Genomic DNA, 15,949 nt, shown 5'->3' with positions numbered 1-15,949 from the left:
CACAAAGATGTTACACAAACAGTAGCAGATCTGTGTGCAACTCTTCCACCCCTTTATTTTTGGGAGAACTAATGAGGGTCAAGCTGAAAGATTTTTCCCTAAAGAGACTGATGTATACACTATGTTTCAGAGCGTGGGATTAAAAAGTATACTTTAAATGGATAATTAATCCATGCGCCTTAAAAATGACTCATAACTATAAGTAATTATGAAGCTAGATTTGACCTAGTGTCTGAAAGATTGTTGCTAAATCAGGATATATCAGTGATGGAGAACCTTTCTGATACCGAGTGCCCAAACTGGAATGCCCGTGCATGCTTGCGCATGTGTGTGCGCCGGAGTGCCAGAAACACGACTAGCTGGCTGGTGCGCATGTGCGTGCTGGCCAGCTTGTCTTTGGGTTTCCGGTACATGCATGCGTGCGGGCCAGCTGTTCTTCACATGCGCCAGAGCATCAGAAACCCAAAGGCTGGCTGGCTGGCGCATGTATGTCTGTCTTTTGGCCTTTTTCAGGCCGTTTTTCGGACCTTTTTCGGGCTGTTTTCTGGCGCTCCAGCACCCGCAAAGACCACTGGCTGGAAAACCAGAACAGCAACTGGCAACGGCACATGTGCCCACAGAGAGGGCTCTGCATGCCACCTCTGGTACGCGTGCGATAGGTTCGCCATCACAGGGATATATCAAGAAGAAGCAGGAATAATAAGGCATGATTATTGGCCTAATTTTTCCTCAATATTAAATTTAAACAAAAAACAGGATAGGTTCCAAAATTAGCTATTATGCTTCCTTAATTATGAGAAGTATGAATTTATGAGCTATATTTTAATAACGTGCAGATTAAAATAACTGTCTGAAAGAAGGCGCTGCAGAGAAATGTTATTTTATTATTGTCACTGAATGTTGCTGCGCATCCTTGTTATTGCTTTTTTTATTGTTTCTAGTATAAATGGTTTCCACCATTACCACTCTAAATTTTGATACTGTTATCAACTGAAGGAAATATCACAGATTTTTCTAAGTTTTCATTGTCGATAATATCTATCTTTCTCTTGTTGAAACAAGAGGAATAGATATTTTTTGCAATTTGGTTAAAAATCGTAGAGCATTGTAAAATTTCAATTTATTAATAGCTCTAACAGATTTAGAACATAGGTGAAATTTAAGCAGAATATCTTTATGCTACATGATGTTGGATTAAAGAACTTATTTAGTGTGTTTGACTTACAGTGAAGCTTATATTACATGAGTATTTCTTTTTGTTTAAAAGAGAATTAGAATTATCCAGAATGATTATGATGGCCAGTGCAGCTGTATCCATTTTTCATAAATCATGACCTCCTCTTTTACCTTCCTCTTTAGAATCTGTTCCCAGTGGTGAAAATCAGAATGTGGCAGGAACAGATGAAGAGGCAGTGGATGAATATCAAGAATTAAACGCTAGAGAAGAGCAAGATATTGAAATAATGATGGAAGGCTGTGAATATGCTATCTCTAATGCAGAAGCTTTTGCAGATAAGTTGTCTAGAGAGCTACAAGTTCTTGATGGGGTAAGGCTCTTCTTTTGTACCAATGATATGGGGGTTATTACTTTAGTATTTCACTCTGCTTAACAATGAATTCCCACAACACTCTCAATAATTTACTAATAATGTTTTACTATTCTTCTTCTCTTCCTTCCTAGTATCTATCTCTCCCCACTTATGACTATAACCATGTTGCTTGTATCTTTCAATTTATATTGTTTTTGTTTCCTAGTATGACTTGATAGCTTATTAGTAACCTTGACTATTACTAAGTGTTGTATCTTTTTATTCTTGATGAATGTATTTTATTCTCTTACATACACTGAGAGCATATGCACCAAAGACAAATTCCTTGTGTGTCCAATCACACTTGACCAAGAAAGAATTCTATTCTATTCTTTTGCATTGTCTTTTAAGCCAGGGGTCTCCAACCTTGGCAACTTTAAGACTTGTGAACTTCAACTCCCAGAATTCCTCAGCCAGCTTTGCTAAATTTTACTAAGCTGGCTATGGAATTCTGGGAGTTGAAGTCCACAAGTCTTAAAGTTGCCAAGGTTGGAGACCCCTGGTTTAAGCTACCTTGAGTCACTGTGAGCGAGTAGGTGGCAATATCAAAATTTCCAAATAAAGAAATAAAATCGAAGTCCAGCTGCCAATAGTTGCCGTTGCAGTTGCCTTTTGTCTTTAATTCCAGTTTGACGATTGGTTAATTTTTGCTGCTTGCTTTTATAGGCAAACATCCAGTCAATTATGGCCTCTGAGAAACAGGTGAACATTTTGATGAAATTGCTGGATGAGGCCCTAAAAGAGGTGGACCAAATTGAATTGAAGCTGAGCAGTTACGAAGACATGCTCCGGAGCGTAAAAGAACAAATGGATCAGATTTCAGAAAGCAACCATCTAATTCATCTTAGCAACACAAACAATCTGAAACTGCTGTCAGAGATAGAGTTCCTTGTTGTAAGCATTTAAATATTCTTAATTCCACGTGTCATCCATACAAAATATTTGGAGTGGTGCAGTTTTAAGGATTATGGGTTTGCTTGTTCATCAGAATCAAAACATAAAGCTACTACAGGTAGTGCTTGACTTATCACAGTTCACTTAGTGACCTTTCCAAGTTACAACGGCGCTGAAAAAAGTGACTTATGACCCTTCTTCCCACTTACGGTCGTTGCAGTATCCCCATGGTCACATGATTTACATCCAGATGCTTGACAACTGATTCAACTGATTCATAATAGTTACAGTGTCCTGGAGTCATGTGATCAGGGGGTGGGCTGCTACGGGTTCGCCCGGGTTTGGGAGAACCTGTAGCTAACCTTAGGCCGGTTCGGAGAACCTCCAAATCCCACCCCTGGCTGGCCCCTCTCCTCCCTTCCCCCCCACTCCTCCCATCCGACCCCTCCCTTCCCAGAAGTCTCCATGTGACCGGTTTTGGATGCGAGGTAAGTGCAGGGCCCGTGCAGAGGCTCGGGGGGGGGGGGGAACCTGGCCTCTGGAGCCCGGGGAAGGCAGTTTTCGCCCTCCCAGAGCCTCAAGGAAAGCCTGCGGAGCCTGGGGAAGGCGACAATGCCCCCCTTCCCGTCGTGGTGCAGGAGGCTGACTAGGCGACGCCCACCATGGCCACGCCCACCCAGCAACCGGGCAGAGAACCCGTTGCTGAAATTTTTGAAGCCCACCCCTGCAATATGATCCCCTTTTGCGACCTTCTGACAAGCAAAGTCAAGGGGGAAGCCAGATTCACTTAGCAACTGTGATACAAATTTGACCACTACAGTGGTCCACTTAACAAATGTGGCCAGAAAAGGGGCAAAACTCACTTAACAAACTTCTCCCTTCGCAACAGAAATTTTGGGCTCGGTTGTGGTCAGAAGTTAAGGAGTACCTGTGATCTAAAGATGCCACAATAGTGTTTATTAGATTTGTTCCCGCCATGTCAGCCTTTTCTGATTTGAAAATCTTTTTTGAGCTTTGGCTGTATTTTTCAGATGTCATGATAAGCCGAGGGGAGGTAAAATACAGAACAGCACATTTTTAATGTTTAAACCAGGGGTGTCCAAACTTGGGAACTTTAAGGCTTGTGGACTTCAACTCCTGGCTGGGGAATTCTGGGAGTTGAAGTCTACAAGTCTTAAAGTTCCCAAGTTTGGACACCCCTGGTTTAAACCAAAGCTCAAATTAACTTTTATTATTTTGGCAGAGATTTGTTCTCCAAGCCTATTTCAATTCAGTTTCTGAATGTTTCATTACCAGGCTAGGTAACATCATCATGCTGCTGTTATATAGTCTGGTAACAAAATGTTCAGAAACTAAATTGAAACAAGCTTGGAGAACAAATCACTGCCAAAATATAAAACCCGAGCGACAAGTATTTTCTATTATTTCTAACTTTTATTATATAACAAGTTGTAAATAGATTTGTTAAAGAGTATGGTAGAGTAACTGCATATGGTTTCTGATAACTGTTAATTTATAATTCATCTGTTCACTGTCAGTCCTTGCTTTTCGGGGCACAAAATGCATATTAATAGAAAGAGGCTTCTAGAGAGGTGAGGCTTGAGTTTCCATCAGAATTCTCCTTCCACTCACATTTCCCAGCCTTCTCTTTCTACAAGTTCCCTTCCCCACCAATGGGCAGCAGATTCGAATAGTGAGGAGGTTGGGGAGGAACATGGGCCAGTCCTGGAGTCTGGGGAAGGCTCTTACGAGTGCTCTGCATCAGAGGCAGAGATGGGGCCAGGGCCGTCTGACAGTTATCGGCTGCCTTCGGAGTCAGGTATCCGTGAGGCACACGAACAGCTGAAGCCTGTTCTTAGTGTGTGCATGCGCAGAGTTGCCAGATGAAGGGAACAGCTAAGGAGCAAGGGTCGACTTGGGAGTAAGGTGGATGGTGAATGGCCCCTCCCAGAGGAAATAAAAGAGGAGCGAAAGGGGAGGGGAGTTTGCAGGAGACAATTAGTTCATTCCTGAATTCTTGCCAAGTATTGCTGCGTCTGAAAGATATTGGCCTGGCCACTCTCCAAGCCTGATAAAGGTCGGGAATTGTGAACTATCTTGAAAGACTGTGGGAGAGGAAAGACTTTGCTGGAGAGGAATTCACTGTAAATTAAATAAAAGGGGTTTATTGGGATGAAGACTTGGCTTCATGCTGCTGGGGAAGCCTAAGTCAGAACAGGAGTGTTCTAAAATACCCTTTTACTTCTACAAGAGTAAAAGACAATTTCAGAAGAACTAGATCAGTATATCAAAGGGTTTGGACAGCCCAGTCCACCTATAATTAAGATATAAGAACTAATATGTATATAAATCTGAGCGGCGCAGTGGCTTAGAGGTGAAGATGCTCGCCTTCTACTTGGAAGGTTAAGAGTTCAATCCTAGGCAGCAATAGGTGCTTATTTGAGAGCAAAGAGAAAAATATTGTGAACTCTGCGTAGATGTCAGAAAGAGCATCCGGCCAGAAAAATGCTCAGCTCCATTCAGTCGCCCTGACGCCACCCTAAAGCAAGGCAATTCACAGTCATAAAAAGAAGAAAATGCAGAATATATACATATATTTTAAAAAGGTGAAAAACAGATAAACTGCAGTATTAGGTAGAGTGAGATAAACTATGCATGCATTAAAAATTAGCTGATGCGATGATGTAGTAGAGCTACCTTGACAGGCAAATCCATTTGTTTGTTTGTTGTATCCTGCCTTTATTATTTTTATAAAAAGAACTCAAGGCAGCAAACATATCCAACGTACCACTTCCTCCTATTTTCTCCTCAACAACAACCCTGTGAGGTGAATTGGGCTGAGAGACTGACCGGCCCAAGGTCAACCAGCTGCCTTTCAAGTTAAGGTGGAACTTGAGCTCACATTCTCCCATTTTCTACCCTGGTGCCTTAACCACGAGACCAGATTGGCTCTCTTAATATGTCTTCACAAATCCTTGAGATTCTTTTGGTAAAATTTGGGAGACCAGTTGTAATTCAGGAGAATATCTGGAAGGAGATAGTTTGAGGCAGTGATGGGTTTCGGCTCCCGTTGCAACCGGTACGCTGCAACAAGAGCCGAGCGTGCACCACGGGGACGCGCGCTGCACACGCATGGGCAACTACCGCCCGCAATGCTCCAGCTGCTCCGCGGAGCATCGCAAAGGCACCATACGCTGCTCCTGCATGCGCAGATGGCCCGTTTCTTTCAAATACAGATAAGGAAAAAGGGCGGGCGGGCTCTGGTACGGTGGCTGCTGCTTCCGACAGGCACCGGTACGCGGGTAATGGGGCGTACCACCTGCAACCCACCACTGGTTTGAGGAACCGTGATTGAAATGGTCTTACTAAAACATGTGGCAAAAAGAATAATTGGGCTTGTTTTTATAACTAAGAAAAGTTGTAAAGTTTGGGCTTGAGAGTTGGGCTCCCCTCTTGTTGCAGAACCACATGGACTTGGCCAAAGGTCACATCAAGGCCCTCCAGGAAGGAGACCTCTCCTCTTCCCGCGGCATTGAGGCCTGCACAAATGCAGCAGATGCACTTTTGCAATGCATGAATGTAGCTCTTCAGCCAGGTAGGCATTAAAAAAGACAACGGCAACAGCTGTGTATATTGTGACCAGATCCTCTGATTGAAATGCCTTGCTTTCTTTTAAGTTCTCAAAAAAACAACAACTAGAATCAGATCAATCTTTGTTATAGTTATACCAAATAAAGTAAAGAAAAAAAGGCTTAAAGATGGAACTATAAGTGACAGTCAGTATAATTTTTGTTTGAACTACAATAAATGTTAAGGATAAAAGGTTTCACTTAAATATGAGTGATTTGGGTTAGAAAAAGGTAAGTTTGTCCTCAATTTATTATTTTAGGAATAAGCCATATTTAGCCTATTATAATAGTCAGGGAGGTTCAGTTGCTTTTGTGTCTTATTTTATGTGGAATCAGGCAGAACCTGACTATGTTATATGTGGCCTCTGGATTAGTGTCTGATAGCAGAAGTTCTGCATATTTTACAGAGAAAGGAAGATCATCTTGACCACAATATGTAGGATCCATTGCCTAGGCTAGGGGTGGGGAACTATGGCTCCTTGATGACCTGTGGACTTCAACTCCCAGAATTCCTGAGCCAGCATGGCTCAGGAATTCTGGGAGTTGAAGTCCACAGGTCATCAAGGGGCCATAGTTCCCCGACTCTGACCTAGGCACAAGGGGTTGAAGCATTTTTAAAATCCAGAGCAAGATAACATTTGCAGGTGACTCGGGGAGGTATTTGCTTAATTCATGAGGTGGGGCAGCACAATCAGATTTGCCAGATTCTGTTACTATTGCCACTCTTGCAAGTATTGGCAAGTATTCTTAGAACATAGAATAATAGGGTTCTTGGAGTTCTTCTCCAAACCCCTGCTCAAGCAGGAGGCCCTATACAATTTTGGACACATGGCTGTCCAGTCTGTTCTTAAAAACTTCCAGGGACGGAGCACCCTTGACTTCTGGAGGAAAGCCATTCCACTGATTAGTTGTTCTCACTGTCAGTCTTTCTGTGGAGTTGGTTTCCTGGTCCTGTCTGGTCTACTAGAAAGGCTGATATATACCGTATTTTTCGGAGTATAAGACGCATCTTTTTCCCACAAAAAAAGAGGCTGAACAACTGGGCACGTCTTATACAACGAATACAGCATTTTTTGCCTCCTGAAAGCCCGCCCCCTTCACAAAATGGCCGTGCAGAGCCCGTAGAAGGCTTTCAAAGAGCTCCTGGGGGCTGGGGAAGGCAGAAATGAGTGAAAAATGGACCTTATTTTGCTCAATTTTGCCCCCAGGAGTACTCTATAAGCCTCCTAAACGCTATGTGTACAATTTATTTTGACAAAAAACGGGCCGTTTTTTGCTCGTTTGGGGGGGCACCCCCCAGAAGCACTCTGCAAGCCCCCTAAAGGCTATTCTTGTCTTTCTTTTTTTTGAAAAAAAAACAGGCCTTTTCCACAAAAAAATGGGCTGTGTTGGAGAGGTTTGCAGAGTAAAAAACTTTTTTTTTTTAATTCGCCTGTTGAAAACCTTGGTGCATCTTATACTCCGGTGCATTTTATACTCCGAAAAATACGGTATATGGTTTGGCCCTTGAAGACCAGTAGGCCTTTTCTGTCTTAGCGCTGGTCCTCTAGATCAGTGTTTTCCAACCTTGGCCACTTGAAGATGTCCGGACTTCAACTCCCAGAATTCCCCAGCCAGCGAATGCTGGCTGGGGAATTCTGGGAATTGAAGTCCGGACATCTTCAAGTGGCCAAGGTTGAGAAACACTGCTCTAGATCACCATTCCTCCAACACTAGGTTGGCCCTGACTCTGCTGGTCTTTCACCAAGTACTGAAGACTTGGATGTCCTCCAGAAAATGGGGATGGGATATTAAAGGGCCATGTGAGATGTTACCATAGTCAAATGCTTATTGTGTTTGTGTTGTGGCCTGCCAGCGGCCAGCAGAGCTGGCAGCAGATTCAGACAGTGAGGAGGTTGGGGAGGAAGATGGGCCAGTCCTGGAATCTGGGGAAGGCTCTGATGAGGGCTCTGTGTCAGAGGCAGAGAGGGGGCCAGGGCCGTATGCTGGTTATCAACTGCCTTCAGAGTCAGACATCAGTGAGACAGACGAACAGTTGGAGCCTGTTCCCAGTGTGCGCATGCGCAGAGTTGCCAGGCGAAGGGAACAGCTAAAGAACAGGGGTCGACTTGGGAGTAAGGCCACAGGTGGATGATGAATAGCCCCTCCCAGAGGAAATAAAAGAGGAGTGGAGTTTGCAGGAGACTATTAGTTCGCTTAATTGGTTCGAGATTCTCCGAGACTCCTTGCCAAGTTCTGCAGATATCGGCCTGGCAGCTCTCCAAGCCAGATAAGGTCTGTGACTGTAACTCCTCCCTTGAAAGACTTTGCTGGATGTGAATGAGCAGAAGTCACAGTAAATTTTATAAAAGGGTTTTTTGTCGGAACAAGGAGTTTGCTTCCTGCTCTTGGGAAGCTTAGGTCAGAACAGTTTGTTCTCAGTGACCTTTGGAGGTTTTCATGATTTTTCATATATTGTTAGCCACCTAGGATTGTATCTGCAATTTGTATGAGTGGCCATATATAAATCGAGGAAATTGGATTGTAAAACCAATAATATTATTCAGAAGGAGGAGTAATTAAAGTTCTGCAGTTTCCCTGTAGACTTGCCAATAGAGGAGACCAATAGATACTACTTGTCCTGAACTATTTTATTTATTTATCACATCTTGAAATAGCTCGTCTCCCTCGCAGAAGGACACACCTGTAATGGTTCAAAACCTCTTTCCATCTTCTGATTTTAGGACATGAATTGCTTCATGCGGTTAATCAACAGCAGCAGCGATTTAGTGACCTGCGTGAGCTGTTTGCCCGAAGACTAGCCAGCCACCTCAACAATGTCTTCGTTCAACAGGTGCTGCTTTTCTCTTTTCTCACTTTGTAGTTGGTTTATCACTTCCGTTTTCAGAGTTTCCAAGAAAGTCTGTCCTGGTAAAAGCTGTTTTTTAACCATCTTCTTGCACGCTTCTCCATAACGAAATTTGAAATAGAAAACAAAATGGAATTAATCATTCCAGTTGCCAGAGTACCCTTTATGTAAAATCAATTGATTTGCAGTGTGCATCTATACCAGGGGTCAGCAACCTGTGGCTCTGGAGCCACATGTGGCTCTTTCATCCCTCTGCTGTGGCTCCCTGTCACCGGTTGGCTCAACAATTGATAGAGCTTTCGGTTAGGACAGGTAGAGGAAAAAGGATGCCGTGCTAGGAGGAGACTCTATGGTGGGGGAACCGGACTTCCGGTCTGCTTCAGAATTGAACGGGAGCCTTCCAGTTAGTACCTTCATGGCTCTTTGAGTGTTTAAGGTTGCCGATCCCTAATCTAAATGAACAGACATTGCCTGGTTTTTTTAAAAAATGCGGGAAATCTAGCATCCAATTCTTAAAAAAAAAAAATACAGAAATTGGCATTAATTCAGGCAGCTTTATAAACATACTGGAAATTTGGCAACGGTTAACAAGAAAATAATGGAATCTCTTTTGTAGCAAAAATGTTTTATAATTATATCATATGGAAAAAAATGTATTAATTGTGAGGCTTTGATAGAATCAAGGTGGGTGTTGAGTCAAACCCAAGAAGACACTTTATTGTACAATAGCATTAAGGTTGACTAGAATAGCGTTTATCTTATGCATTTTGCTCCACGATAGTAAAATGTTCTGTAAAGGTAGTGATTAGTATAGTCACATGGAATGATATATTGCCATCTAAAAGAGATTTACTTTGGAGGTATGTCTAGCATTCTAGAATAAATGAGAAAATAAACAATCCACAGTATGAATAGAATAGAATAACTTCATTGTCACTTTGAATGTACCCTAATTGGCATACATGAACATGAAATTTCATTGTATTAAAAGGCTATATCCATGGCCCAAATATCTGAGCCAGTGTTCTTCAATCGTGATTGCTTTAAGATGTGTGGACTTTGATTTCCCAAATTCTCCAGCCAGCATGTGAAGGTTGAGAAACACTCTTCAAAGAGCTGGACCAAACCAAAAAACATAACATTCCAATTGTGAATATCCTTTCCAGATTCAGCCTTGTAGGGTAGAGCTCCCCAAACCCCAGGCCCAATACTGGCACCAGTCCGCGGCATGCCAGAAATAGGGCCGCGCAAACAAGAAAGGCCACATCCACGAGATGTAAGGCAGCACACGAAGCCACGCCCCCTCTGGTCCACGGAAAACCACTCTCCAAGGAACTGGTCCCTGGTGACCAAAATGTTGGGAGCCGCTGTTGTAGGACACAACGCATAGTATTACTAGCAACTCAGTTCCAAATTTGTCTTTTCCATTTGACTTTCCAGATTTTTCCTTAGTTTGGCATTTAGAATACTTAGTAAAGGAAACCGATGGAAATCATATTGTGATGATGCAAAAATGTAAAACAATACCCTATTTTTTAAAGAGAAACTACTTTCCTGGATTATTTATATACATTATTCTGATGGTTAAAGAGATGCTTCTGTTTGTTAACAGAAATGTGTGTCATTACAAATAATATACATATCTATATATATAAAAGTGAAATACCACTCAAGCATCATCATGGAATCTCCAGAACCATAAAGCCTACAAACTTGAAATTTGGCTCGTATGTTCCTCTTGGCTTTTAGGTGCTCACTAAGAAAGGATTTTTCGAAATGGCCATCAGATCATTAGTATTTCTTATAGTATTATTAACATGCTCTGATGCTAAGGAGTTAGAAGTTCTACTCCTCCTCCTCACCTGAAAAGAAATCCCCTCCAACTGCCACTTGGGCATGGGCATGGCCAGCCCGTGACTCATCTGGCCTGCGGGCTGGGAGTTTAGATATTCTACTCCCCCTCCCCACCTGAAAAACGCTCTGAAGTTAAGGAGTTAGACTGAGGGAGAGAAGGGGATAGGAGAGGATCAATGGGGCAAGCCTGAGGGAGAGAAGGGGAGAGGAGAGGCCGATCGTAACTACTCATTTATTTTCAAGCTGGTAAGTGTTGATTTATCAAGCCCGATCACATAGTTTCTTAGCGGAGCATATGCATTCAGCTAGTATAGATATACAAGTGAGTTTATAGTGATCTTCAGATGGCCCTGCAATTGTACAATTCATTCCAAAGCAATTCATCCTAAAGTGTTACATTCACCATTCAAGCTCTGTGATGGGTTGTTTGGGCAAATCTATTCAGTTCTCTCTGTTTTTTTATCCCTGTATTTTATCTCCAAATAGTTTATTGAACTGGAGAAGGGTCTCAGTAACAGGTCCTACTATCTTTCAGTTTCTGTGAGTATAGAGTTTGAATCAGGCTGCTTGAATTCTACTTGGCCTCTTTTTAAAACAAGCTTGCTAAGCCTAACTATTTCTTGCAGTGTTGCCTCTCTAAAATAGAAAAATTCGGCTTATGAGTTGAAGAATAAGTCTTTGTGACCGCTACGTCTTCTTTAAATCTTTCACATTTTGAGCACCTGGTAAAGAAGTATATCTTAGATGAGAAGATATTGAATTTAAATGGACCACAATTAATATATATGGTTAATATGAAATGTATTTAAAGTGCATCAAAGTGTGTTGTTTGAGAATTACACATGGATGCACTAGTTTATTAGCTCTATCATAATGGATCATTTCCATTTCCAAAGGCACATTTTCTCCCATTAGATAATTCTTCCCAATTACTAAATTATATATAGGGTCCTTCTTATCCCAACTCTAGAAGCTGGTTTGTGCTTGGTTCTCATTGACTCCTTTCAGCCTTTTGTCCAATTGAGGATTTTTTTAAAAAAAATTCATTTGTTTTCTTGCAAATCATGGGTTTCCCCCAAAGCCTTCCATGTTGCGAATAGATTATTCAGTTTTGACTGCATAAGAACCCACTCTGGGGAAATAGGTTTGCTAGAGCAAATGTGGACAAATATTTTGGCAAAAAGGAATATGGAAATTTTGAAAGCATGTTGCCGAGGCTCCCATTAAAGTGACTGTTGTGATAATACTGGTAGTAACTAGTAACTCCTTGGAGACCCAGTTTGGTCTGGTGGCAAAGTCACTAAGCTAGAAAGCAGGAAATCTGTCAATCTATAGGTAAATATGTAGATTAACTGACTATCCTAGTAAATATAAATTCTACATATCCAGTGTTGGGTCAATCAAATTTCTATTCACGTTTATCAAGCCCAGGATACAGTGATAATGGTTTTTTAATTTTTATCGAGCAAAAGTGAAGAAGTTGGATCACATTGATAAGGTCTTATTTTTTCCCCTGTAGAAAAATATTTGGTCAACGGTGTAGGCTTACATGTACATGATTGGTGTCCGTTAACTAGCACTGCCTTTGTGTTAACATCTTGTCTGGAGTTGCCTGTCAAACACTTACACGGGTAGTCCTCGACTTACAACAGTTCATTTAGTGACCGTTTCAAAGTTACAATGATGCTGGAAAAAAAAGGACCTATGACCGATTTTCACCCTTACGACCATTGCAGCATCCCTATAGTCACATGATCCAAATTCAGCTGCTCGGCAACTGGTTCATATTTATGACGGTTGCAGCATCCCAGGGTCATGTGATTCCCCCTTTAGCGGCCTTCTGACAAGCAAAGTCAGTGGGGAAACCAGCTTCCCTTAACAACCACGTTAAGTGGTTTATTTAATTGTGGCAAGAAAGGTCATAAAACGGGGCAAAACTCCCTTAACAAATGTCTCATTCGGCAACATCCATTTTGGGCTCAGTTGTTGTCGTAAACCGAGGACTACCTGTAATGAATTTTACTTAAAAATTGTCCTTGACAAGATTGAAGAGTATGAGTCAAGGCAAAGATTGCACATAAAGGTTAATTTCTGCCTCACAGATATTTGAAACCCTTGTATATTTGTATATATTGATATTAATCAATCCAATCATAAGGGCCACCTTGAACTTTTCAGTAGAAGGAGCAACTCCTGATAAGAAGGATGCCTTGTGCTTAATCTGTAATCCAGTGTTTATTTTGTCCTTTATGTTGTTTCTGAACGTTACAGTCGTCATTGCTTTTCACAGAACAGCAGGTAGGCCTAACTAACCAATGGCAAACACGGCCTCTTTTTCTCTATGATTAAATGGCAGTCTGTCTGGCTTGGCAGATTTACCGCTAGAATTCATTCAAGCATCTTCCTTCTGTTGCTTCCTTCCACAAAGGGCCACGACCAGAGCTCCACTCTTGCTCAGCACTCCGCTGAGCTGACCTTGCCAAATCATCACCCTTTTCACCGAGACCTGCTCCGGTATGCCAAACTGATGGAGTGGTTAAAGAACACAGATTATGGGAAATACGAAGGGCTGACGAAGGTAAGCCGCTCAAAAGGGCGAAATCAAGATACGGAATAAGGCACTCTTGCAAAACACATCTTTCACATCTGCAACCTCTCGATCAGCGGTCCAGATCACTGGCTGGGGAGGGGAAGAGGGGAACCAGGCCACGTGAGCGGTGGGCGGCTGCATGCATGCACGTGCAGCTCGACTTGCACGACTCGGGCTGTGCATGCATACACGTATGTATTCACATGTGGGCCGGCCTGTCTCTTGCAAGAGTCAAGCTGTTGTACACTGATCCGCCGCTCACACAGCCCAGTTGCAAATAAGTAGTAGCGGGCTGCAGCCCAGTAGTAGCGGGCTGCAGCCCAGAGGTTGGGAGACCCCTGCTCTAGATCACAATGTCAGATTATTTCCCAGAATGTGCCAGCGCTTGAATTTGGGGAAAGCTACTTCTCCTTTACAAGGTCTTTTTACGATTGTATATTAAGAGAAAACATTTTTTTTCTCCTTATGGTGCCTGCAGTTTTTCTTGGCCATTCTTGTTCTTCTTTTGCATAAAAGTACTTTTTATTAAAGAGAAACACAGTAACAATAAAAACCAAAATCAGAAAATGAGATGAAAAATAGAAACTCCAAATGCAAAAAGAAGGAAAAGTAGAAAAAAAAAGAGAGAAAAGAAATGGGGGGGGGAGGAGGCGGGCGGAGAATACTTAAAGAAGCAAAGCAAATCAATTCAGGTGAATGCCAGGAATTATTAGTTCCAGTCTCCACTAAATAGCCCGGTTGTTCCGATTTGCTTTATCTCAAGATGTATTATTTGATCAATCTGATTTTATTTCCCTGCTCAAAGGGAAGTACTGTTCTATAGTCTGCATACTATAGAACTCTGTAGTATTAGTTCTAATACTGTGCAATAGTATTGATTCCAGCCCTTTTTAGATACTTTAAAACAGTGGTCCCCAACTTTTTTGGCACCAGTTTCATGGAAGACAATTTTTCCACAGACCGTGGAGTGGGTGGGGCAATGCTTTCGATTTATCTCGCTTGCCCACTGCTCTCTTACAGCTATGCCACCCGGTTCGTAACAGGCCACGGTTTGGGGACCCCCGCTTTAGAATAACTATATTTTTCCTTTTATCTTAGTTAATTGTGATCTGAATAAAGATTGATTTGATTTAAGAAGCAGCAGTACACGCAAGTTAATATTTTCCCCATAATCTATGAAATTACATATGTACATCACATGCAATTGCATGGAGGACATAAGCATCTTCCGATATCAACTCTCTTTTTATCTTTTCCCGGCCGTTTTACTAGGTTTCATGTTGTATTTCAATTGCTTTGGCTGGTGGCTTGTCTTTGCTAGGCACCAGACAAGAACCAAATGCTTCTTTCTACTTGTTTTTAAGTATGCTTAACGTTTCTATCTGCATATCTGCAAGAAATTAGAGATGGTAAGTTCAGAAAGAAGCAAAAAATTGGGGTTTGTGCATAATAGACTATTTAGGGATTTCACATTAGCGATCTTTTGCCTTTTGGTACGCGGCCAATATTGTTGTAAAATTAAACATATGTGAAGGTTTTGCAATACGGCACTGGACTGGTGCAAGAATTTGACATTGGTAAACTGGTGACTATTGGCTAGACTACCTAAGCCAGGGGTGTCCAAACTTGGGAACTTTAAGACTTGTGGACTTCAACTCTCAGAATTCCCCAGCCAGCTATGCTGGCTGGGGAATTCTGGGAGTTGAAGTCCACAAGTCTTAAAGTTCCCAAGTTTGGACACCCCTGACCTAAGCAATTAGTGAAAATTGGATAAAATTAGTAAAAAAAAAATCCCCTAGACTTATTGATTTATAGACTGAAGATAAATGAAATAAGCTCTTTTCTTTATTCTGTCTTGTTCTAATAACTTTACCACTGTTCACATGCTAATTTGCACAAAATGATCTTAAATGTCTGGACATAAAAACAGATGAAATTGTTTGTATTCTCTCTCGGAGACAACTGTGTCTGCTTTTTTTTTTTAAAGAACTACATGGATTATTTATCACGTTTGTATGATAGAGAAATAAAGGACTTCTTTGAAGTGGCCAAGATTAAAATGACAGGCGCAGCTAAGGAAGGAAAGAAGTTTGGTAAGTTTTTTAAAAAAAAAAAAAGCGCCGAAGAACCTTCTTCTTTTTTTTTTTTTGCAGTTAATCACTCAGAATGTAGCAGAAATACAAAATTATTTCAAACACCTTAAAAATATATCTCTGCTAGATGTAACTAAATATCATAATGCAATTATGCTTCGGATAAGCCTCAGCCCCGTGCATTAAAAAGGGAGGCTAATAAAAAAAAAAAACCACTATAAAGTAATCTTCTGCAACGCGTTCAACAGAAATGAAATAGAATTGTTGACATCTTGCAAGGCTTTCGTAAAATTTTGTTAGAGCTTGGGAGGAGGTTCAGAGTTGTCCTGTAAATTAGATAATAACCCCTGGGCTGGAAAGATTTATTACGCTAAACCCTGTTCCTTGCTTGACAGGCGGAGTAGCAGTGACCTCTGTTTAGCTATTGTTGGTGCTACCTGATTTATTGTAGA

General features: G+C 41.7%; 1 protein-coding gene across 5 annotated transcripts in view; it reads left to right on the top strand.

The window, feature by feature from the left end:
* EXOC1 (exocyst complex component 1) overlaps positions 1 to 15,949 on the top strand; it is a 44,981-nt gene that overhangs the window by 8,309 nt on the left and 20,723 nt on the right. For 3 of the 5 annotated variants that reach the window (XR_014175882.1, XM_081959444.1, XM_081959443.1), the window contains exons 5-11: positions 1,360 to 1,547; positions 2,256 to 2,483; positions 5,946 to 6,078; positions 8,836 to 8,945; positions 11,301 to 11,354; positions 13,243 to 13,392; positions 15,392 to 15,497. Coding sequence is in view for 4 of the 5 variants with exons in the window: in XM_081959444.1 (XP_081815570.1) it covers positions 1,360 to 1,547; positions 2,256 to 2,483; positions 5,946 to 6,078; positions 8,836 to 8,945; positions 11,301 to 11,354; positions 13,243 to 13,392; positions 15,392 to 15,497 (969 nt within the window). In the remaining variant the exon portion in view is untranslated. The remainder of the gene's footprint in view (positions 1 to 1,359; positions 1,548 to 2,255; positions 2,484 to 5,945; positions 6,079 to 8,835; positions 8,946 to 11,300; positions 11,355 to 13,242; positions 13,393 to 15,391; positions 15,498 to 15,949) is intronic. The other 2 variants (XM_081959446.1, XM_081959445.1) reach the window with 1 other exon arrangement.

The sequence above is a fragment of the Natrix helvetica genome (assembly GCF_964273705.1).
Source record: "Natrix helvetica genome assembly, chromosome: 7".
NCBI lineage: Eukaryota > Metazoa > Chordata > Lepidosauria > Squamata > Natricidae > Natrix > Natrix helvetica.
Note: the sequence above shows the minus strand (reverse complement) of the source record. Positions and strands in the feature narration are given on the sequence as shown.